Source organism: Pelophylax lessonae, assembly GCF_965119305.1.
Source record: "Pelophylax lessonae genome assembly, chromosome: 5".
Classification (NCBI taxonomy): domain Eukaryota; kingdom Metazoa; phylum Chordata; class Amphibia; order Anura; family Ranidae; genus Pelophylax; species Pelophylax lessonae.
Window position 1 is genome coordinate 198,506,377 of NC_138772.1, and position 24,541 is coordinate 198,530,917.

The 24,541-nt window shown below is 44.4% G+C and overlaps 2 protein-coding genes across 2 annotated transcripts; one reads left to right on the forward strand and one right to left on the reverse strand.

Annotated features, from left to right (window-relative positions):
• Nucleotides 1-15,383: 15,383 nt before the first annotated feature.
• On the forward strand, nucleotides 15,384-17,776 carry LOC309555586 (uncharacterized protein; the record flags this gene model as incomplete). Its single annotated transcript, XM_082257643.1, has 2 exons — nucleotides 15,384-15,504; nucleotides 17,217-17,776. 2 exons carry the CDS (start codon nucleotides 15,384-15,386, stop codon nucleotides 17,774-17,776), a joined length of 681 nt encoding a protein of 226 aa, XP_082113769.1.
• Nucleotides 17,777-23,176: 5,400 nt separating this feature from the next.
• Nucleotides 23,177-24,282, reverse strand: LOC309556660 (putative G-protein coupled receptor 141). Its single transcript, XM_082259115.1, has one exon. The coding sequence runs from the start codon at nucleotides 24,278-24,280 to the stop codon at nucleotides 23,387-23,389; it is 894 nt and encodes a 297-aa protein (XP_082115241.1). The 5' UTR covers nucleotides 24,281-24,282; the 3' UTR covers nucleotides 23,177-23,386.
• Nucleotides 24,283-24,541: the final 259 nt, after the last annotated feature.

Below are 24,541 nucleotides of genomic sequence, written 5' to 3' on the forward strand. Positions count from 1 at the left end.
TGTATTTTCACAGTATCCCTAAGAATTTTGTTCACTTGGGCTCTTCCTTGTTGTTGTGGATGTGGCACTTTGGTACCAGCAGTTCAGCTTCCAGAACCTCTTAGTGGTGATTGTTAGAATAGCATTGTTATGCAATTAACTGTCTAGGATATCCGGTCCTTCTTGGCCTTCATTTTATATTTAGGTTAAAATAAGAGATTTTCAGGGTAGCAAAACATTTAATAGCAGATGCTTTGTTTGCCTTGCTCCAAGTGTTTCAGGACACCAGTTACCACCAGTTTGTTTTTTGCATGCAGTTATATGCAATTTGAAATTCAATTCCCTTGCTAATAACAACCTACATTATCTATGCCACTGGTTGCATCTCCTTTTAGGACTTTTCAGAACTCTTTTGGCCTTTATATGACATGTATCAAAGTGGTTGTTTCCACTCTTCTTCATCAAAACTGTTAGTTTGAGACACAATGACTTTGAATATAATTCTCGCTTTTGGTAAGAAGTCCTGAAACAGACTTTAGAAGCTATGTTTATATGCTGCTATTGGGTCACAAATTGAATACATGACATGTATTTTCACCACTGCTATGGAATCAATCTCTTCTTCTGCATATAAAACAGAACTGCTTTCCCATTCCGTTCAGTCTGGTCAGTTGAGGTAATTTGTAAACTTGCTGGTCAGTGTTTGCAGAATCGGATTAGCAAGACAAAGATAGGTAGTTATCACTTCTTGCATTAGGCCATTCGCATTGCCCAATAGAGCTGATTCAGCAATTTTGACTATTCGCAAGGCTTTCCTTTCTTTTTCTGTTCCATGTAAATGGCTCTCCTCTATCAGAATCATAATTTAAATCTGTTCATAAAAGATGTTGATGGTGCAGGATATACAGCTGCTACATAGGGAGTGCATCAGGACATAGATGGGTGCCCTGCTCTTTATGTCCGTCCTGCTCTTTGCATTTATTACGCGCGTCCCCATCTTTTATAATATTAATATATAAAATACATTAATAGTATGAATAGTTGATATTCATATGTTTTCTAGTGCAGAGGATTTTATTTTTCCTCCTGTTAAAATTACAGCTCTCCTACAGGGTATATGGGGATGCTCATGTTCCCTATTTGCAAGTGAACTGTGTTGGATATCCTTGTTGTTCACCTGGAAGGGAATGATTTAGGTGGATTCAAAATATTAGACCTTCTAAGTAAAAGGGAACCGATTTGTCTACAATTAATGGTTTTCTTGGCCTGGGCTTCAGTTCATGGTAAAGTTACCACAAAATGTGCATTAATTAATATGCTGATTTCCTGTATACTCATTATTAGTGACTTTATTTTTCTCTGTTGTGAACTGAAGAGTTTCATCAGAGATCTAGCAGTGTTTGGCATAGAGCCCAACCTTCATTCCTTTGCGACCAAATCCCTCTGTCTCTCATGCAGTTTCAGTTGTCTCTCGTTTTGGTCTGATGTATACATCTCTATACAAAATGTACAGTTTTACTGCCAAAGGTGTTATGCTGCACTAAAATTTTTATCCAGCCTCTAGATTACTGCATTTGTTATTTTGGAGGGCCATTATTGTTGAAAAGTACAGGTAAGAAAAAAGCACTTGTTTTGTTTAGTCAATTATTTTCTGCATATTAGATCTTTGAGGTCCCTGTAACCAGGGATGTGTTCTTTTCTACTTACTGTGTAAAAGGGTGTCCCTCTTTAGAATTTCAGAAATTTGGGTGGTATGGTTTTAGTAAATTTTCTCCAATATTGGTAATTGCATTTTCAGTGCTGGATTGTAAAGAGTGATTGTTTAGGCCGCGGTGGTGGGGTGGGGCCAGGTTGATAACCTGGCTTTTGGGTAATGTCGCCCACTTTGTGGGTGGACAGTGGTTGGTAAACTGTTATTTGGTTGGTATAAGATATTGCTGCTTGAGTCTTAGTGACTAAGCATGTTGGTCTGTTAATGGTTAACAGCGGTTCTGTTTGGTATTAAAAGTTAAAGTTCATTTCATAATTAAAATTGTTTTAAACCCAATAAAGGGGCCGCGGCCTAAACTCTTCCACAATCCTTGTTGTGTGTTTATTTTATATTTTAGGTATGTTCTTATGGTATGATGGGTGTTAATGGGGTGTACAATCCCATGTTAGGGCCACGAAAGAATAAAATAGAGAAGTGGCCCCATGGGATTGTCATCCCTAACACCCATTTGTTTTATAAATAAATTTTACTTTTAATAGAGGTCTATGTTGATTAAGTACATGTCTCTCTATGGCTGCTTTGCTGGTTCTTTTTGTTTTCTGTTTCAGGTGACAAGATGCCTGCTGTTGCTAGGAAGATTTACCTCAGCTGCTGAGCACTGTATTGGTGACAAATCTTTTGGCGGGAAACATCTAGCCAATGAGTGTAACCTTTTACTTATATCCTCTCCTGTCACTGGGCGGAGTCAGAATTTACCTCAGGTCTGTCAGCTGGACTCACCGCTGGGATTCTCCTCAGCCTTCCTTCTGGATATTTTAACCTGCTCTCCCACCCTCCCTCCCCCTTTGTTATTTCCCCTCGTCGCGGTCCACCTTTATGTGGGTAACGTCGCCCACTTTGTGGGTGGACAGTGGTTGGTACGCTGTTATTGGTATAAGATATTGCTGCTTGAGTCGTAGTGACTAAGCATGCTAGTCTGTTATTAACGACAGTTCTGTTTGATATTGAAAGTCAATCTTTTTGGGTAATGTCGCCCACTTTGTGGGTGGACAGTGGTTGGTAAACTGTTATTTGGTTGGTATAAGATATTGCTGCTTGAGTCTTAGTGACTAAGCATGTTGGTCTGTTAATGGTTAACAGCGGTTCTGTTTGGTATTAAAAGTTAAAGTTCATTTCATAATTAAAATTGTTTTAAACCCAATAAAGGGGCCGCGGCCTAAACTCTTCCACAATCCTTGTTGTGTGTTTATTTTATATTTTAGGTATGTTCTTATGGTATGATGGGTGTTAATGGGGTGTACAATCCCATACATATTGGCCTAAACTGGTGAAAAAATTCGATTTTGTACATTTTTTTATCAGATAAGTTTTATAGCAGAAAGTAAAATATATTGTTTATTTTTTTTTTGATTATAGTGCAAAAAATAAAAACTGCAGAGGTGATCAAATACCACCAAAAGAAAGCTCTATTTGTGGGGGCGTCACTCAACCACACAATTGTTAGTTAAAGTAACGCAGTGCGGTATTGCAAAAACTGGCCTAGTCATGAAGGGGGGGGGTAAATCTTCGGGATAACATTCTGAAGAAGAGTGTTGGTGCCCTCTTCAAACAAACACAGAACCAAAAAAAAAAGAAAATAAAATTACCAAAATATTTAAAATGGCTTTTCAAACAACATCACTGTTTTCAGGTTGTGACATTCCTTTAACATGTAGAGAATGATAATTTTATTTACTCAGTAAATATGTTTAGCTTCACTTTCCAAGAATGTCCACATATTAGCAAATGGCTATAGCAATAACAGCAACAAAGTTACTGTAGCTTTATGTAACCACAAGATGGCGTTCTTGTACATCATGTGCAGTATCTTGATTGACTAATCCTTGTTATACCTTTCATAGTAACAGCAATGTTTTAGTTTAAGGATAGCATTACTCTAATCCTCAGAAATGTCTGTTCTCAAAGTATATGTGAACCCTTACCTTGTAAAACAACCCATTCAGTTTAAAATAGAAATGCAAAGCAAAATGTTTATGTTCATATACTATAAATATATATATATATATATATATATATATATATATATATATATATATATATATACAGTATAAATATATATATATCTATATCTAAACACCCTTTTTTAACTCTTTTCTTTTTAAGTGGCAACTGTTTTCAGTTGCGTAAGGGACCTGGAGAGGTGGGGTTAAAACACTGCAGGGGGCATGTCATCAGGAGGCATAGAAGCAGCAGCAGCACAGCACACTGATCTTCTGAGTGATTAGCTGGGGGGGGGGGGGGGCAGCACAAGTCTGAGCACTGGAGTACAGGCAGGCTGTGCTCCCAAGAAGAATGCAAAGAAGAAACCTGCTGATGCTGGGACACATGCGCTTTCATTCCCTGGTATAGCCAGCTTGAAAGATATTCTTTGCATTATTTGTTCATTTGTTATTTCACACATATCTAAAAGATGTAATATTTTTTTTTATCCTATAATTAGGATATTAATACATTATAGCACACATGTCAAACACAAGGCCCACGGGCTGAATCGGGCCCTCCAGATCATTTCATGTGGCCCTCAAACCTCTCCTGCAGCTGCGGCATCCCCCCTTCTCTCATTCATCACCATTAAGATTTCTCAAAACGTGACACCGCCACCTCAATAGGGCATGCAGGCTTACCAAATCCAATGAACCCTCTATATATGAGAGGTCAGATGGACATGTGGCCAAATACCCTGGCCAGGGTATTCCCAAGGCACTCCTATAGGATCCACTGAAGGACAGGAATATGGACTGTATTGGTCATCTCAATGGCGTTTTAGGACATGAAAGGAAAAACTAGTGTAAAAACCTTCTAATTGCTTTATTAAAAAGTAAAGATCGCACTTACATCAACTAGTACGATATATCACTATATTAAAATCTCGCCAGCTGGCTTACAGCAAGTAGCGTCCTGCACTTCTGGGAACATGCATCAGCACGTCGCTCCACCCTATACGGTTTGTCACACGTCGTCCGGGGCACAGACATTACTTTATACATAACTTTTTTTGTTCCTATTTAAGTAATTTAGTGCTGTAAGAATAAGAGATAGCCTTATAAAAGTCATCTGTTCTGGGTCTGTTATTATGGCAGCTTTCACACTATATGTAATATTCTTTTGTGTTTTTTCCTCATTATTTAGTGTGGATTGAGGGTTTGTATGTATTATTTTAAAGAAATCAAACCTTTTTTTTTTTCTAAATTGTATAGTTTACCTCTAAAGAATCTAAGCTAGGAATTTACCAGACATGTCCCTTAAGCTTATATAAAACCCAAAATGTATCTTTTGTTAGATATGGTGACCTAATCTTTGTTTTATTGTTTCACACTTTTTCTTCTTTTTTTTTAAATTGGTAATCCTGCCAGAAACAGACTTCCTGTCACTTATCCTTATTAGACTTGAGCATAGTGAAGGAACGTCTTGTCTATAGTGACATTTGTATTTACAAATTATGGTTTATGAGTTGTTCACTTTGATTAATTAAATAAAATGATCATGGCAATACATTGAATACATTGACAAGAAACAAATTTGCTGTGTTATGCTGTTTTGACAAATATTATATTTTACATAGGCTTTTTTAGGCTTCTTAAGGTGGGCTCTGTCGACATTTACTTTTTTATTATTTACTTTTATTTATTATTTCTGTTTTATAAATTCATTAATGTTGACATTTATTAGTAATCTTTTTCATGCTAAATATGTATACGATCACATGTAATGAGATCTTGCATTGTAGTCAAATCTCTAATATCAATTATAAATAATAAATACAATTCTTGTACCGTATTTGCTAATTTTCATATGCACTCTACAAGCTCACCATGGAAGATGTTCCGCTACCCTGTTGTTTCTTATGTTACCTACATCACGTTGATGTTTTCTTGTTCTCATGTATGTTTTCCCTTTTTAAAATGCAAATAAAAATTTATTGATTGAAAAAAAAAAATTATAAATTGACTGCTATTCATTGAAAATGAAATAGACTTATCCAAAAAGCTAAATAAAATACAATGTTGTCATCAAATAGAAATCTCATCATTACTTCCAATATTTAAAAAAAATCAAATAAAGAAAATAATTAAAAAATTGTTCACCCTCCGTCATATTTACCAAACTCCACTCCAGCACATACTGGCCTCTGTCATACACTTAGAACTTTATGTACTGGTCCCAGTCATACCCATTCCACCTGACTTCTTCTAAAAAGGTAGGCCCTCGCTCCAACAACGTAATATTCGTTTTTTGCATAGTAGTGCAAAAAAGGGATCTTCATTCATTTTACAACTTTACAGTTCATATGGAATTAAAGCAACTTGAGTACAAGTAAAATGGAACTATTAAGAGTGAATGGAATTTTGTAACAGTGTATAATTCTACCACAGCATTCTACCACATCTCAAAAGTGTTTTAATGGCTTCTGATCCAGTGACTGGCCTAACATCTGTGTGTCTCAGCAATAAGAGATTCATCTGCCTGGGGGGAGTTTTTCTATTATTAACTGTCCAGTTTTTGTGAGTCTATGTCCTCTGCAGCCTCGGTTGTTGTGCTTGAGTAGGAACTCAACATGGTCTTCTGCCATTCACTTCAAGTTCCATCATGTTCTGTACTCCAAGATGCTTTTCTGCTCCACCACAGTTGTTTTCTTGCAGCTCAAATAGGTCTTGCCTATATTACCTGACCTCTCTAATCAACAAGGCAATTTCATCCCCAGAACTAATGCTCACTGTATGTTTTTACTTTTTTGCACCATTCTGAGTAACTTCTAAAGACTGTTGTGCATTAAAACCTCAGGGGATTAGCTATCACAAAAATGCTTAAAACAGCTTTTCTGGCACCAGCAATCATACCACTAAAATTACATTCTTTTTCTATTTCTGGTGTTTAATGTGAACAATCACAGGCATGCACGCAGGATGTGTCGGATGTGCCTGGGCACACCCAGATCACCCCATGGGCATTAGCAATAGCCCCCTTACCAGCTCTGCCGTAAGTGTTTACACACTTCTCTTTCACTGTGCCAGCAGGGAGCTCAGTGTTCTGGGGCAATTTATATGTAGACACACACGCATGTGTGTTTGAGCCTTAGGGTCCTTTCACACGGGACGGAGTCTGTTCTGCTCAGCGGGGGATCGATCCACCGATCCTTGCTGAGCAGGCAGATGACAGCTCAGTCTCCGCTCTGTGTGCGGAGTCAGAGCTGTCAGGTCCCCGCTGTCCTCTATGGGAAGATCGGATGAGAATGGACCGCCTGTCTGTTCCCATCCGATCCTCCAGACAGATGGAAAATAGGGTTTCCATCCGTCCGGATTTCACGGACAGCAGCGTGTTAGAGGACATGTCACCACTGACATCCGCTGCCCCATAGGGATGCATGAAGCATCCGATCAGGTCCGCCTGAAGAACTGACAGGCGGATCGGATCAGATCGCCCGTGTGAAAGGGGCCTTAGGAAGCACACCCTAATGCAATAGGCTGTGCACACCTCTGTAAACAGTAACTGAAGCTTCTGGCCTGTAACTGCATGAATTAATGCACTGCACTGTTGCCACGTGGTGGATTGATCCAGAAAAGTAATAGAAAGAAAGTACGTACAGTGTTGATTTGTAATTCCCTAGTCTGAAACAAATAACAAATGCATTTTTAGTTAATACAAAATATATGTTTACAAAAAACAAGTAGTAGCTATTGCCAATTTAGACTTATCAGATACAAACTGCAGAAAAGAAGAAGCTGGTCATTTTTAAGAAATATGTAAAAGAGATAAGATCTAAATAAGATCACACATAATCATTTAAACTTCTGCAAACTAAAACATATACAGACTCCATGGAAATTAAAATACATGTATATGTAGCGCACCCCAAGTAGGAGCCGTAAGTAAAATGGGATCCACCACCCTGCACAGCCAGGCACACTGGATTTCCACAGTTTCCCAGAGGCAGAAAACAGTCCAATACTTTGTTTTTGTATTTTATTGAGAGGATAAAACTTGGATGGGGAGTAGGAGTATTATGGAATACCCATTTGACTTTGATAAAACTTGGATAGGGAGTAGGAGTATTATGGAATACCCATTTGACTTTGATAAAACTTGGATAGGGAGTAGGAGTATTATGGAATACCCATTTGACTTTGATAAAACTTGGATAGGGAGTAGGAGTATTATGGAATACCCATTTGACTTTGAAACAACTTTAGGGACAACTCCTAGTATCGAGCAAAAAAAACAGTAAAACTGGGAAATCGCAGGGGAATAATAGCCTCACCTACTCCCCCCTACACAAAGGGTTGGGATGATCTGCATTGATCTCTACATTTCCAATTTCTGCACTGCCTTTCCTATCCCACTTCATTACCCAAGATGTTTATTGGATTTTAGCACCCCCACAATGTTCTAAGGCTGGATACACATTATACAACTTTTGTTGGTAGATTTCCTTTAGCTTTACCTTCAACTATGTAGTGCAAGGGCCTGCCTGACTGCATACAAATTGAAAGTGTTTAAGTTTGACCTCATATTATATGGTTTTGGTAAATCTAAAGGAAAAAATCCAAAGAAAATTGTATAGTGTGTATCCAGCTTAACACCGCTAATTTGACATATACCGACCCTTGCATTTACTTGACTTTGCTGATCGGATCGGCTGCTGGTTATGTGAATTCACTTGTGAGTTTTCTTTCAGATGATGGTGACGCCACCTAGTGGCCAAATTTAGTATAGATCCATACTGCATTTTTTCACCTTATGTCCAGCCTTATCAGCTAAGTATGGTTGTTCACATGTTTATTAGTGTCAGATAACTAGCCCACTATTTTTCATTAACCTGGTACACCACCTAAAGGTATTTGATTAATTGTTTGTATGTCTTTGTTGTGACTAATTGCCGATACATGTGTCAATTTTTTATACTTCTTTCAATAAAATAATTAATTTTCTGAAGCCTACTGCCTGGGTTTCTTCCCTACTTTTGCATAGCTCCTTTTGCTATTCTTTTTGTTACTGACAACTCCTAGTATATACAGTCCTATATACAGCTCCTTTCCTCCCTCCAGCACTTCACATGCTTGCAGAATCACCAGTGGTGTCACTATGTATAAATTTGCAGCACTGGCCAATTACAGGCAGGGACTGCGGGCCCCTATACTTGTAGGATGTAGAGTGACACCGCTAACACATTTACTGCACTTCCTCCTGTGGTCACCGATCCCAACACTGCCTCTTAAGGCCCTGCCAGTCGTCCTGGCTGCAGCAGTCTCTTTCACTAGCCCTCCTTGCTACTTCACCACTGTCCTCCTGACTAACGCTCCCAGTCCTCCAGACGGACATTCTCCAGTCCTCCAGACTGACACTCACCAGTCCTTCCAGACTGACTCTCAAGAGATCTCCCAGACGTGCTAACTCTCTCTCCTGCTGTAATTATACCTGTTCCAATGCATCCAGGCAGGGATTCCTCTGTGTGTTGTAGAGGGTCCATCAAGCACCCGAGCCTCAGGCCCCATGTCACCCCCCCAGAAAAGGGGGCACCCTCAAGGGCCACAGACAGCCTCCTCAGCGCTCCATCTTCCACCCGACTGCCCCCTGCTGGCCTGACCCAAGAGTATTTTAGAGGTGACCACACCCTGCCAGCCCACCTGCTGGGGATTGACTGAGGCCCTCATCAATTCTCCAAGCAGCTCCTCCTAACCTCTTCCCTCCACTTCTGGAGGCTTCTCCAAGGTTCCGGAGAACAGGGGGAGTTACCAGCAGTGCTGCTTGATGGATCATCCAGTCTCCCTGAGTCAGTCATCCCTGTCCCAAATTCAGCCCAGGCCTAGCTCTCAGCCAGGCCAATTTACCTACACTTACAACTACACTAAATTACCAAAAGTATTGGGACGCCTGCCTTTACATGCACATGAAATTTAATGGCAGCCCAGTCTTAGTCCTTAGGGTTCAATACTGAGTTGGCCCACCCTTTGCAGTTATAACAGCTTTAGCTCTTCTGGGAAGGCTGTCCACAAGGTTTAGAGGTGTGTCTATGGGAATTTTTGACCATTGTTCCAGAAGCGCATTTGTGAGATCAGGCACTGATGTGGACGAGAAGGCATGGCTCACAGTCTCCACTCTAATTCATTCTATCAGGTTGAGGTCAGGACTCTGTGCAGGCCAGTCAAGTTCCTCCACCACAAATTCACTCATCCATGTCTTTACAGACCTGGCTTTGTGCACTGGTCCAAATTATTTGGTGGAGGGGGGATTATGGTGTGGGGTTGTTTTTCAGGGGTTGGGCTTGGCCCCTTAGTTCCAGTGAAGGGAACTCTTAAGGCATCAGCATATGAAGACATTTTGGACAATTTCATGCTCCCAATTTTGTGGGAACAGTTTGGGGATTGCCCCTTCCTGTTTCAACATGAGCATTCACAAAGCAAGGTCCATGAAAACATAGATGAGCGAGTTTGGGGTGCAGGAATTGGACTGGCCTGCACAGAGTCCTGACCTCAACCTGATAGAACACCTTTGGGATGAATTAGTGCGGAGACTGCAAGCCAGGCCTTCTCGCCCAATATCAGTACCTGCACTCACAAATGCTCTTCTGTAAGAATGGTCAAACATTCCCATAGATACACTCCTAAACCTTTTGGACAGCCTTCCCAGAAGAGTTGAAGCTGTTATAGCTGCAAAGGGTGGGCCAGCTTAATATTGAACCCTATGGACTAAGATTGGGATGCTATTAGAGTTCATGTGCATGTAACAGCAGGTGTCTCAATACTTTCAACAATATAGTGTACATGTCTATGTAAATGCAAAAGTAGTTTGATGCAGGTCAGTTACATGAATAATGTCAGAAATGTCTGTGATTGTGATTGGTTGGTTGTTGGCACCAAACTGCTTGAGTCCCCGCCCCACTTCCTCTTGGGTAGGGCAACAACCCACCTGCTAGTTGATTAAAACCTTCGCCATATTGTACCAAACTGCTGGTCTTCTTCCCTCTCATGACATCCTAGGCCTTTGGCCTTGATTTTAAAGAAGGTTCACACAAATAATGCATTTTCCACACTTTACTGAGATTTCTCAAAGATGGTGATGACATCTAACATTAAAGGTCTTTTGCATTGCCCTCACAGTCCTTGTCAGGCTGTAAAAGAGTCAGGATGACTAAAGCTGGCCCCTCTGGGTGTTGAACTACCTCATTTGGAGATTCAGCTCTGTCCAGGGCCCATGGCAGTAGCGGATTGATTCTGAATAGCTTTGGGGTGCTTGTCTCCCATGCCCCAACTATCTAAGGCTCCTTCCATTCTGGCATTTATATGAGCATTAACTCAACCCACTACATCACTACAGGAAGGTTTCCCCTTAAAGGGGCCTAACACCTACTTACATAATTCCCATTACCACTCTGTTTTAGGGCAGAGCTAACTAGTGGCAGACTAGCTAACTGCACCTGCTAACATGTCTCAGACTGATGCCAAAAGCAAGCTGCATATATTCATTGACACAAGCCCAAAGTCAGTTTACACAGGCTATTTAACCACTTGCCAACCGCCGCCCGACTATATACGGTGGCAGTCAGCCCCTCCCAGGCAAAGTGACGTACCGGTACGTCACTAGCCTGGGAGCGAATAGGGGTCGAGCGCGCCCCGCCGGAGGGGCGCTCCCGCCCCCGCTCGTACCCGAAGAAGCCGGCGCGTGTGACCCGATGTCCGCCGGTCAGTCGCGATCGTTGGGTGGAGAGTGAGAAAGTCAAGCGGCTAATGTAAACAAAGCCGCCTGTCACTCTCCCCTGTGTAAAAGCACTGATCACTCGGTCCTGCTATGTAGGACCGTTGATCTGTGCTGTTACACACAAAGCCACATCCAATCACAGTAAGAAACACGCCCCTAGGGACACACTTAACCCCTCCCTCTCCAATAAAGTTAACCCCTTCCATCCCAGTGTCATTTTTACAGTAACAGTGCATATGTATAGCAGTGATTACTGTAGTAATGTCACTGGTATCCCCAAAAGTGTCAAAAATCTGTCCGCCGCAATGTCGCAGTATCGCAAAAAAAAATCGCAGATCGCCGCCATTACTCGATAAAAAAAAAAACAATAAAAATGACAAAAATCTTTCCCTTAGTTAGTAAACGCAATAACTTTTGCGCAAACCAATCAAAATATGCTTTTTGCGATTTTTTTACCAAACATATGTAGCAGAAAACAAATTGCCCTAAAATGTTAAAAAATTTTGATTTTTACATTTTTTGGGGGGGAATTGAATATAAAAAAATGTGAAAAAATATTGTTATTTTTGCAAAATTGTCTCTCTTTTTTTGTTTATAGCGCATGATCAAAAAATCGGACAGGTGATCAAATACCACCAAAAGAAAGCTCTGTTTGTGGGAAAAAAAGGATGTAAATTTAATTTGGGTACAGCATTGCACGACCGCGCAATGGTCCGTTAAATTCACACAGTGCCGAATCGTAAAATAGGCCCTGGTCAGGAAGGGGGTAAAATCTTAAGTGGTTAAAATGTCACAGTGAGCTGTAGTAGGGGATGAACTGCAGTTCCCAAAAAGATTTTCACTTCCCCAGCTGCTGCCAGTGGAGTTTACTGTAATAATCCATGACACGGGCGTTTGCCATAATGTTCATCTTATCATACATAGTTTCATAGTTGGTAAGTTTGAATAAAGTACAGCCCGGAGCAAAAGAACAAAAGAAATAGGCGGAGGGATAGCATGACTTGGCCATCAGTGGAATTGTCTCTGAAAGGGTTAACATGTTAGGCAGTCTGGTGTTTGTCCTTCTATTGGTCTGGACAGCTAAGGGAGGGGCTGTTTAAGGGGGGAAGTGAGCTCACTGTAGTCTTTCCCGTGATTGGTCAGGGCAGCTAAGGGAGGGGCTGTAGAAGGGGGGAAGTGAGCTCACTGTAGTCTTTCCCGGGCTTCAGTTCCAGCGTGGGTGAAGAAGCATTAGAAGCATTCGGATCGTCTGCTGCCATCGGGTATTGTGGCCCACCCCCCCCCCGCTATTGCCCCGCACTGCCTGACTATCTCCCCGTGCCTCCTCCACCTCCATCCTGCTTTTAAGCCCCATGTCGGACGCTCGGTCCCTCATGGAGCAGCTGCAGTCCATGGCTGAGTCCATGGGACAGGACTGGCTGCAGCAGCAGGTCTCCGGACTGCTTGCCCCGGCCGCAGCGAATGCAGGGGGGAGACGTGCTCGGAGGACTCGTCCCCCGGAGCGCTTCAGTCCCCCCCCTCCCTCTAGAGCTCAGCGCCACTTTGGGAGCCCCTCGGAGGACCCTCCAGGCACGTCGGAACAGCGCTCTCCAGCTGTCTCCGGCGCTGGCACTGGGAGGAATCCCCGTCATTGGCGGAGCTCTGCAGGTGGGGGCCGCAGCCACACTTTCTCCCCCCCCTCACCTGCGCGTCGTGGGCATCCGGAACATGCGGCTGCCTCCCCTGTGGATGCTCCGGCGGAGGGGGCAGCCCGGCGTGGGATGGTCAGTGCGGCGGGCTCCGGTCTGTCCGGTAGAGCGGCCAGAGGCCCCTCCCGCCCCAGGGCCTCTTCATCATCTTGTCGGGATCTCGGTCAGGGCAGATCCCCTCCCCCCAGCACCAGCAGGAAGAGGAAATCGTGGGGGTCTGCCGTGCGGTTGGGGGACTGCAGTCGCCTGAGCCGGGATGGTCGTCCGAGTCCGGGAGCGGTCGGTGCGGCCGTGCCAGACCTTTCTACCGCAGATGCCCTGCATGAATCATCCAGGTCCGAAGGCGAGCTGTCCAGCGCAGAGGAAGAGGCGGCGCCACGTCCGGCGGCAGCGATGGAGTCCGGTGACGCGGCTGTGGGGTCCGTTCCTAGTCAGCCCGGTGAGTACAATTTTGCTTCCTTGTTTTCTTCACAGAGTGTGCAGTCTTCTGGGGGGGTGAGTGGGGGGGTGGGGGCCCCCGGGGCGGGTCTAGTGGTGCCTTCTCCCGCTGTGAGCGGGTTCTCCTCGCCCCAGACAGCTGGCATGGCGTCTGCCGTGCCTGCTTCCGTCGCAGCGCTTCAGAAGCTGGTGGCGGGTTTGCAGGTTTTGGTACGTTTGGACGCGGCTGCTCCTCCCGCAGCGTCGCCGGTGTCGGCTTGGGTGGCTGCTTCGCCTGGGGTTGGCGTGGCGGTAAATCAGGGGCAGGCTGCCCCCCCTGCTGTGGTTCCGTCGGGTGCGGCTCTGGCGGGGGGCGCGGTGGGTGAGCGGCCCGCGGCCGAGGCGTCTAAGGACGCTGGCAAGGGCGCGGATTCTGTGCGTTTGGCGGACTCCGCCAAATGCGAAGTTTATGTTTGTTTTGAGGGTCCTTTGGGCGCCCATCTCAAACCGGAGGTGCGGGAAAAGATTTTGAAAGGGGACTATGTGGAGATTTTTACCCTTTTGCCCTTAGAGAAGTTTAATCTGGACCGGATTAAGCCTGAGGAGTCCAAGAAGGAGGATGAGGAAAAGCGCCGGTATCGCCTTATTCCGCGGACGTTTAGCAATTGGCTACAAGCGTTTCCCATTTTTGCTAGCGTGATTGGGGAGAAGCACCCCGAGAATTGTTCACCTTTATTCTGCTATCTTAATGCCATCGGCGAGGCCCACAGGGTGTATGGGGGTGTAGCCTGGTTGCGGTATGATGAGCAGTTCCATCAGCGGAAGGCAGTGCGGCCGTCGTTGCGTTGGGATCATAAGGACATCGGTCTATGGATGAACCTTATGACCTCGGCGCGGGCCTCCTCTTCGTTTTTTCCAGGGGGGGCCGGGAGTCCGACCACCCCAGGACAGCCGGCCACAAAACGACGGCCAGCTGCCGTTACAAGCACGAATGCTCCCACTGTGGCGGATCCCACCCCTTGTCCCGGTGCTTTAAGGCAGGCAAGTCCCGTTCCGGCGACGCTTCGGGAAAAAGGGTGGACTCCGGTGAGGGTGGACAGGATGGCCCCCTTCCTAAATAGGTACCCGGATCGACAGGCTGCTCGCTTGTTGGAGGCGGGTTTCTCGGGGGGTTTTGTCATTCCTTGCTCCCTGGCTCGGATTCCTCCCCTGGCTGACAATTTGGGGTCGGCTCAGTTGCACTCCGCGGTGGTTTCGGAGAAACTCGCCAAGGAAGTGGAGTTGGGGCGTATGAGCGGCCCCTTTTCTGTCCCTCCTTTGCCTGATTTGGTGGTCTCCCCATTGGGGGTGGTCCCTAAGAAGGAGCCTAATAAGTTTCAGCTGATACACCACCTTTCTTTTCCGAAGGGTGGGTCGGTCAATGATGCCATTGCCCCAGAGTCATGCGCGGTTTCATATACCTCTTTCGATGCTGCGGTCTTCTGGGTCCGGCACTACGGCAGGGGTTCTCTGATGGCAAAGACTGATATTGAGTCAGCTTTTCGGCTATTGCCAGTTCATCCGTGCAGTTTTCATCTTTTGGGTTGTAGATGGTCTGGGGGTTTCTATGTGGATCGCTGTCTACCTATGGGGTGTTCCATTTCCTGCGCCTTGTTCGAGACCTTCAGTTCCTTTGTGGAATGGGTGGTCCGGGATGTGGCGGGGTGAATTCGGTCATCCATTACTTGGACGACTTCCTGTGCGTTGGCCCACCTTCTTCTAAGCTCTGTGGTGTACTGCTGGCTACGGTTCAGCACATAGCGGAGCGTTTCGGTATTCCACTGGCGGCGGATAAGATGGAGGGCCCTCTCGCCGTCATAAAATTCTTGGGGATCATTATAGATTCCCAGGCCATGGAATGTCGCCTGCCGGAGGACAAGCTGTCGGCTCTCAAGGATGAGGTGCGGGTGGTTGCCGGTAGGCGTAAGGTACAGCTTCGCGAATTGCAATCGCTCCTGGGCAAGCTGAATTTCACTTGCCGCATTATGCCGATGGGCCGGGTTTTTTGTCGCCGGCTCTCTTCTGCCACGGCTGGGATACGGTCCCCCGGGCACTTTATTCGTTTGACGGGGGAGCACGCAGCTGACCTGAGGGTGTGGCAGGTTTTCCTGGACACGTTCAATGGGCGGTCATTGTGGATGGACGGGCCGGTCAGCAACAGTGATATTGATCTTTTCACCGACGCGGCCGGGTCGGCCGGGTATGGTGCATACTTCGGGGGGCGTTGGAGTGCGGAACGATGGCCGGAAGACTGGCGGGGGGCAGGTTTTTTGCGCAATCTGGTCCTCCTGGAATTGTTTCCGGTTCTAGTGGCCATTGAATTGTGGGGGGGGTTGTTTCGTGACAAGGAAGTCCGTCTCCACTGCGATAATTTGGGGGTTGTCCAAGTCATCAATACTCTGTCTGGGTCTTCTCCGCCGGTGGTGCGGCTCCTGCGTCATCTGGTATTGCGTTGTCTGCAATTGAATGTCTTTCTGTATGCTGTGCATCTCCCGGGGGTGAAAAGCACTTTGGCTGATGCATTGTCTCGTTTTCAGTTGGACAGGTTCCGGGAGTTGGCACTGGGAGCGGAGCGACATGGCACCCCTTGTCCACGACGGCTTTGGAAGATTGCATTGGCATCGCCTCCGGGTTGATTCGCGGCTCCTTGAGTGGGTCCACGTGGTCTGCTTACACCAAGGTTTGGCGGGAGTGGGGGGCCATGTTACTTGAGGCAGGGGTGGATATGCTCGGGACAGAGGTCAGGAATCTTTTGATCTATTTTATCTGCTTGAATTTCACGGCGGGGGTGTCGGTTTCTGCGGTCAATCGTAAACTATCGGCTATTGCTTTTCTGTGTAAGTTGAGGGGTGTTGCGGACTTTACCAAAGATTTTTTGGTTCGGCAGGCGCTGAGGGGTTATCGGCGGGGTGCCCCAAAGCTTGACGGGCGCCGGCCGATCACGTTTGAGCTCTTGCAGACGTTGTTCGCCCAGGTGGGCGGGGTGTGTTTCTCCAGTTTTGAAGTCCTTTTGTTCCGGGTCGCCTTTGCACTGGCCTTTTTACGGGGCTCTTAGGGTGAGCGAGCTTGTCAGCTCCTCTAGGGCGGCACAAGGGGGATTACAGATGGCGGATGTTCACAGCGATGGTTCTTCTGTGGTTTTGATTATCCGCCGTTCAAAGACAGACCAAGACGGCAGAGGCGCATCAGTGCGTCTTGGCCACATACGTGGCTCGCCCATTTGTCCGGTTTCGGCGTTTCTCGAATATCTTAGGGTTCGACCGGCTGGGTCCGGTTCTTTCCTGGTGCACGCGGACGGGTCGGCCCTGTCCACTTTTCAATTTGTTTCGGTGATGCGCCGTTGTCTTACGGCCGCGGGCTTGCAGGCACTGCAATATTCTTCCCACTCATTCCGCATCGGGGCTGCTACAGAAGCTGCTCGGTGGGGTTTGGATGAGTCTGTTTTACGGCGTATTGGTAGGTGGGAGTCAAACAGATTCAAGCTTTATGTCCGCCCCCATTTGGTGTAACCACGGTTCTTGCGGGGTTTCTTTTTTGCTTGTTATTTGCTTAATATGCTTGTTTTGCCCCCTTTTTTCCTTTCTCTGGTGCTGTTTCGTAGTGTTATCGTTGGTCTGTTTTCGTTTCAGGTGCGGTGGCCCTCGTGTGGATTTTGGGACACTCTTTTGTCTATTGGGGGGCCAGACGGGCGGATGTTCGGCCGCAAGGGCGACAGCTTGGTATCCCTCGGTCTGAGGCTACCGTCCGGTGGATCGGCGTTCCAGGCATGTTGTGGGGCAGGGTGCTTCCAGAGGTACACAGGGTATCCCGGTTGGACAGGGCCCCGGACGTTTTAGTCATCCACGCCGGCGGCAACGATATGGGTGTTAGGTCTTGCCGCCACCTGATTCGGGACGTCAAGTTTGACATTCTCCGGCTACGCATGGAGTTCCCGGACACGGTGGTGGTATGGTCGGACATTGTGGGCCGCACGTCTTGGCGTCAGGCCCGGTCTGTGGAAAAGTTGAACAAAGCCCGGGTGAAGGTCAATAAAGAGGTTGCCAGGTTCCTCGTGCGTAATGGGGGGTTCGTGGTCAGACACAGGGAGTTGGAGGTTGATACATGGCGGTATTTGCGCAGTGATGGGGTGCACCTCAATGCGGTGGGCATAGATCTTTGGGCCCTGGGTCTGCAGCAGGGGATACAGTGAGCGTTAGGTTTTTGGCGGGGCACAATGGTGTGAGGTTTCCCACCTTGTGCTGTGGCGGTTGGGGGTCTTTGGAGGTGTGTCTGGTAAAACCTGCTGTACTTAGCAGCTGAGGGACCCATCTAAGGTATGGAGTCACCTGGGGAATGCCATGTTAATAGATGGGTTAACTGGTATTTTAAATTGGGAGGTATCTGCTGTGTGTTGAGGTCGTCCCCGAGCCGGTGCTGCGGCTGGGGACAGTTAAGAGTTACACAGATACACAAAATGGTACTTGGTATTTGGGGCCTCCAAAGATCGGCAACCTTATGTGATCTTTTATTTGAATATTTTGGTTCCAGTTTTAAGGAACGTGTTATATATATTTTGTTATTGGTTAATAAATGGCCACGTCGGCCAATTTTACTCCAATAAAGGTGTCCGTGTATTTATTGCAGGAAGTTCATTGAAAGGGTTTGGGATTTGAGATAAGGGTTATGGTAAGTGTCCAAATTTCATCTGGGGTGCCTTAGTCAAGTACAGCCCGGAGCAAAAGAACAAAAGAAATAGGCGGAGGGATAGCATGACTTGGCCATCAGTGGAATTGTCTCTGAAAGGGTTAACATGTTAGGCAGTCTGGGGTTTGTCCTTCTATTGGTCAGGACAGCTAAGGGAGGGGCTGTTTAAGGGGGGAAGTGAGCTCACTGTAGTCTTTCCCGCGATTGGTCAGGGCAGCTAAGGGAGGGGCTGTAGAAGGGGGGAAGTGAGCTCACTGTAGTCTTTCCCGGGCTTCAGTTCCAGCGTGGGTGAAGAAGCATTCCCGCCCGCCCGCCCCTACATTGGGATGTCTGTTTCATGTGTTTATGTGCTGATTTTCGGTTGGGGGTCTTTGGAGGTGTGTCTGGTAAAACCTGCTGTACTTAGCAGCTGAGGGACCCATCTAAGGTATGGAGTCACCTGGGGAATGCCATGTTAATAGATGGGTTAACTGGTATTTTAAATTGGGAGGTATCTGCTGTGTGTTGAGGTCGTCCCCGAGCCGGTGCTGTGGCTGGGGACAGTTAAGAGTTACACAGATACACAAAATGGTACTTGGTATTTGGGGCCTCCAAAGATCGGCAACCTTATGTGATCTTTTATTTGAATATTTTGGTTCCAGTTTTAAGGAACGTGTTATATATATATTTTGTTATTGGTTAATAAATGGCCACGTTGGCCAATTTTACTCCAATAAAGGTGTCCGTGTATTTATTGCAGGAAGTTCATTGAAAGGGTTTGGGATTTGAGATAAGGGTTATGGTAAGTGTCCAAATTTCATCTGGGGTGCCTTAGTCAAGACATCAGTCCATCCAGTTCAACCCGAGTGTGCATGTGTGTGCATATGTCACTACCTTTTTCCATATCTCTGTACATTGGTTCGCAAAGAAACACATCTAAAAGCTTTTTAAATTTATAGGCACTCCCCACTGACACCACCAACCCTGGATGGGAGTTCCACATCCTTACTGCTCTAACAGTACAGAACCTCTTACACAGTTTAGGGTGAACCTCTTCTCATCCAGCTTCATTGTGTAGCCTTCTTGTTTAGAGACTTTCAGTTAAATACTAGTTTCGTTTTAAGTTCAATGCTAGAATCAACATTTAAAGATTTTTATATCTAAATCATTTCCCTTTTAAGAGCCTCTTATCGAAGAAGAATAAGTTTAATTGTGAGTGAGGTCCTCAAGCCCCTATTAACTTTGTTGCCCTCCTCTCCCCAGTTCAAGCACATCCTAACTGAGAACTGGACAATATACTCAAGATGCGACCAAACCAGAGTTTTGTAAAGTGGTTGAATTATTGTTTTAGCTCTTGAGTAAATATTCTTTTCCATTCTCAAATCTATAGTTTCTCACTCTAGCAAGTGCATTACTCCTTCCTTTTTGTTAATAATAAGCCTCATCTGTCATTTAGCTGCCCACCCCTCTATTCTAACGAGGTCTTTTTGTAAAGTTGTTATATATTTATGTTGTGCATATCTTGTCCTGCTTAGCTTTGTATCATCAGCAAGCACCAAGATTGCACTATTTATTCCAACCTCCATATTGTCTATGTAAACAGAATTGGTCACAGCCCTAGGTGTCATGCTCAGTGCTGTATCTTGGCCTAGGCCAACAAGGCCCAGGCCAAGGGCAGCACTTTGCAGGGGGGCAGCAAAAAAAGCTGATGGGGCTGCACTAATAGGCTTCCCTGATGGGCACTGATATGTTGCACTGATGGGCACTAATAGACTGCACTGATGGCCACTGATGAGTCAGGACTGATAAGCTGCACTGATAGGGTTACACTGATGGGCACTGATATGATACACTGATAGGCTGCACTAATGGACACTGAGAGGCTGCACTGGTTGCCACTGATGGGGCTGTACTGATGGCCACAAATGAGGCCGCACTGATATGCTGCACTGATGAGGCTGCACTGATGGGCAGTAATGAGGCTGCACTGATGGGCATTGATAAAGCTGAACATGTGGGAACTGATGAGACAGCACTGATGAGCACTGATAGACTGTGGTTGTGGTCTGTGGTTTACAGATGACAGGGCGAGTCATAAACAGGAAAGGGTGTGGCCTTTAGAGGAAGAGGTGGGTAATATTTAAATTAGGGGTGCCCAAGTTTAGTCAGGCCTAGGGCAGCACGAAACCTAAATACACCTACTGGTCATGCTTACCCCTAACGCAGGTGGTCAGGCACTATGGCTAGCCTCTGTGTTCTTCACCTATAGCAGCCCCCTTTCCCATAAGGCAAGCAAAACTGGTACTTGGTAGCCCCCAGAACTTACTGTATACAGAATGCTATAGTGCCTGACCACCACACTGGGGTAGGCGCGAACTGAGCAAAGCAAACAGGTACTTGAGGTTGGCAGACAGGCAGAGTGTCTCAATTACAGTCCAGGTACAAGGCAGGCAAGGTTCAGAATAGTCAGGGTAAAATCCCTAATCAGAAGGCAGGCAGAGTTTAGAGAGTAGTCGATATCTGATCCAAGGGTGTCAACAAGGGAATCAAAAACAGCAGAGCAGGTAACCAAGGCCTGGAGCGAAAGAAAATAAAAAAATAGCACAGAGCAGACATGACCAGGTGAAGAGGGGAGACAAGTTAGGAAAGGGTTAGTAAGTAGAGGTTTTGCAGTGGAAAGAGGGGGTTACTTGATTGGAGGTAGTGGTAGGTGAGTGGAGTCCGGGCAGCTTTAGGAGGGGTGGTTTCAGTCCTGGCGTCCAGTGGGAGATCAATGGACGCGGGAAACAGCTTTCCACTCACCCTCGCTGTTCTTGTCCATTTTTTTCTTTGCAATGATTTGTTGTATTAATGGATATCATGGCAGCTGGACATTTTTGTTGGTCTTTGCTGGCATGGGAAAAAATTTTGGATAAGTGAAAGGTTTGGGACCCATAAGTGGTATGTATCCCTCTGGTGCATTCCAATTAATGACAATTACCTGTTACCTGGAATATGAAAATGGTAGTGTGTTGTCTCTAAGCTGGTGTGTTGCAGCTAGGGGCCTATTAGGATAAAGGTGCCACAGTGTATAATGGAACATATTTTTGGAGTACCTCGAAGACCAACAGGCTTAGCGACTGATCTGTTTCTGTTTTAGAGAATGTTTTCTGTTAATCTAAGTTTAAATTGTTTAAAAAAAAGGCTGTTATGGCCATTTTATAAGAGAGGGGAGAATTTTAGATATCTAAAATCGGTGGACCATTAATGAATGGTAGAAAAATGTGTCCAATATATAAATATGATGATAAAACAATGATGATATAATATATATAATGTATCCAATATATAAATATGATGATAAAAACTTTTGGAAAAAAAAAAAAGATAAAAACAATGATGATATATAAACAATGCTGAATGGTGATAATAAATAAAGTGCTGTAGTGATAATCAATAAGATGATCTGTGCTCAATCGTACATAAGCAAAAATTGGTGAAGGTGCTAATGAATAACAATATACTGTATACTAGTGATGATCTCGATGATCCTCCTATCGCGATGTGGACAATATAAAGGTGCTATAAACAATATAAGGTGCTGAAGTGACACTCAATAAATATAGAAATTAAAACCCATAAGAATTAAACAAATTAAAGTGCAGGTGAAAGTGTAAGTAGATGCCAAATGATGATCCAATCAAAAAATAGCTAAAAAGTGCCCAAAAACATCAAATATAAATATATGATGGAAAACAAAATCAAAAATAATAAAATACAATAAAATTGCATAAAATCGCAAAGTCCCAAATTTGTGCAAAAAAGTGCGGAATTGCAATCAATGAAGAGGATAAACATTCATAAGTGATTCGGTGACAAAACACACTTCCAGTGACAAACCAGTGCGATGATTCGTGAGCTTGGAATCCAAAATTATGTGTAATGGCCGCTCACCTCCATTAACACTCAATTGAGTCTTATTGGTGTAATTTATCACCGTGGGGGACCTCCAGATATTCTCCAATTAGATGGATGGCTTGTGGGATCACTATGGAATCGCTAAAATGGATCTCCAAGAGATGTGAAATGCCCAATGGATAATCTCTTTTCTTCTATGGGGTCATCATATAAACAGCCAAAGAATCGATGTTCCTGGGATACTAGCTGTCTATACCCCGCAGGAGTTTCCCCACATTCGCTCTCCTATGGCCATTTTCACTCCACTTGCTGTGTGGTCTCCTTTATTGGGATAGGTAATGTTAAGTGGTTGAGGGTGAGTTGAGTATAACCTTTCGGCCAGTGTTTAATGTTGGAGACATCTGTTCTACACTGGTCAAGATAAACAGAGCGCTTGGAGCATGTGTTACAAACGCAATAACGCAAGAATGAAACTGCAGGCTTGGCTGGCTTAAATCAGCTTTGGTCTCCACACAGGGACTGGCCACATCAATCACCTTGCAGCTGGACAGACAGAGAGAATCTATCACAGTCAAAACCAGGATGCTGGAATGAGATCAGCAGCTGTGATACAGCAGAAATGCTAGATGAGCATTCAGAAAACATGTAAATAATTACCACCCTCTGGACAAGCTCCTGCAACCCATTTTCAGTCCAGGTATATACAATATAATCAATGCCAAATGATCTTAATTCATAAATTAAGCTTTTATGGGGTACTGAATCAAATGTAACATTTATTCCATAACACATATACACAGGAAATATTTTTTTTTTTTATAGAAGCAATACACTTGTACAAAACTTTAAAATCAACAGCCTGCAACCCCTGCAAAAATTTTGAATAATGAACAGTAACAGATTTGCAGGTGTATAAAAAAAGGCATATTCTGCTATAAAAATCTATTCTGCATACAGAATTTTGAAATTTTCATCCCCTTGAGAATGTTTACAAAACATAAATTAATTTACATAATTTACCATTCTTAAATATGTTTTCCTGAAAAATAAAGATAAAATATGCATATTTACAAGAGTCTGAACAGTTTCTTTAAGTAGGTAATTACTACAAATTGGTCACCAAACAGACTCTGGATTTTCTGAATACATAAGGTGGTCATATTTTGGAACACCTCCTGAAAACAAGTTTATACAACAAATGATCAAAAATCTGAACAGGGCAATTTTTTTGATGAAGTGGTCAACGTATACATCTTAAGGTGCATGTCATGTGTTTAATCACTTTCTGGAAATAAGTCTGTACTGCAAATGACAGAAGATCCAAGCAGCTGACAGCGGTGATACCGAGGAAGATCTCATTGTAATTGTAGCATTCAATTGGATGTTGTATGTAGTAGATCCGAAACATGTGATAGGGAATAAAGCAGATAACCATGACTAAAATAAAAAACAAACTTTTTAACTGTGCCCAGAATTCTTGATGATCCGGAGCAGATTTTTTAAGTTTGTTAACAACCTTTACAAGGATGAAAATTTGTACAGCCAGAAGAAGACATATGACACCGACCATGACCACAACCACGATGTAGTTCAAGATTCTCACAGAAGATCTATTGAATGGTGTGAGGAACTTAAAACACACTTCTGTGGAGATTTGGTCTTTTTCATCACCATATTGTAAAAAGAATAAAGGACACATAACTAGTATTATGACAATCCATACTGCGGCACTAGCCACAACCGAGTGGAGTTTCCTGTAGAACTCAATCTTATCCTTTTGTTTGAAGTAGCTGATATACCTGATGATTAGCATAGCCACATAAAATATAAACGAAAGGTATGTGTGGATGTGTACCGAGACACTTATTATCTTACAAAATGGAAATCCAAAGACCCACTTTCTTTTGACGTAATAGGTGATCCGAAACGGAACTGTGAGAAGAAAGATGCCATGGGCCACTAAGAGATTAATGACTACAGTGGTGGTCAAAGAGCGGGTGTTCGTTCTATTTAAAAGAAAAGTCATTATAATGATACCGATTGTTCCACCAACAAGAACTGTAGTGTAGAGTACAGTCAGAGTGATATATGCAGTATTTTCATTCACATCACACATGTGGCTGCCGTTCTTCATTTTCGTATATTACCTAAAATTAAAAAACAAAATAGAAGATAATGAATGTATACCAATACTTCAGTAGGCTTAATATTGCAGTCAGATTTTTTACAATTCTGTCAGATTTGATTTCTGTCTGTGACCGTATTAAGGGGATTTCCCCTCACTTCTGTGACACCTGTAAAGGACGTAGGTAGCGTAGTTGTCATCAGAGTAGAAATGTTATATAGCAATAAAAAAACAGAAACATGTCCTCTCTCTACTAAAATGTGTTTTTGT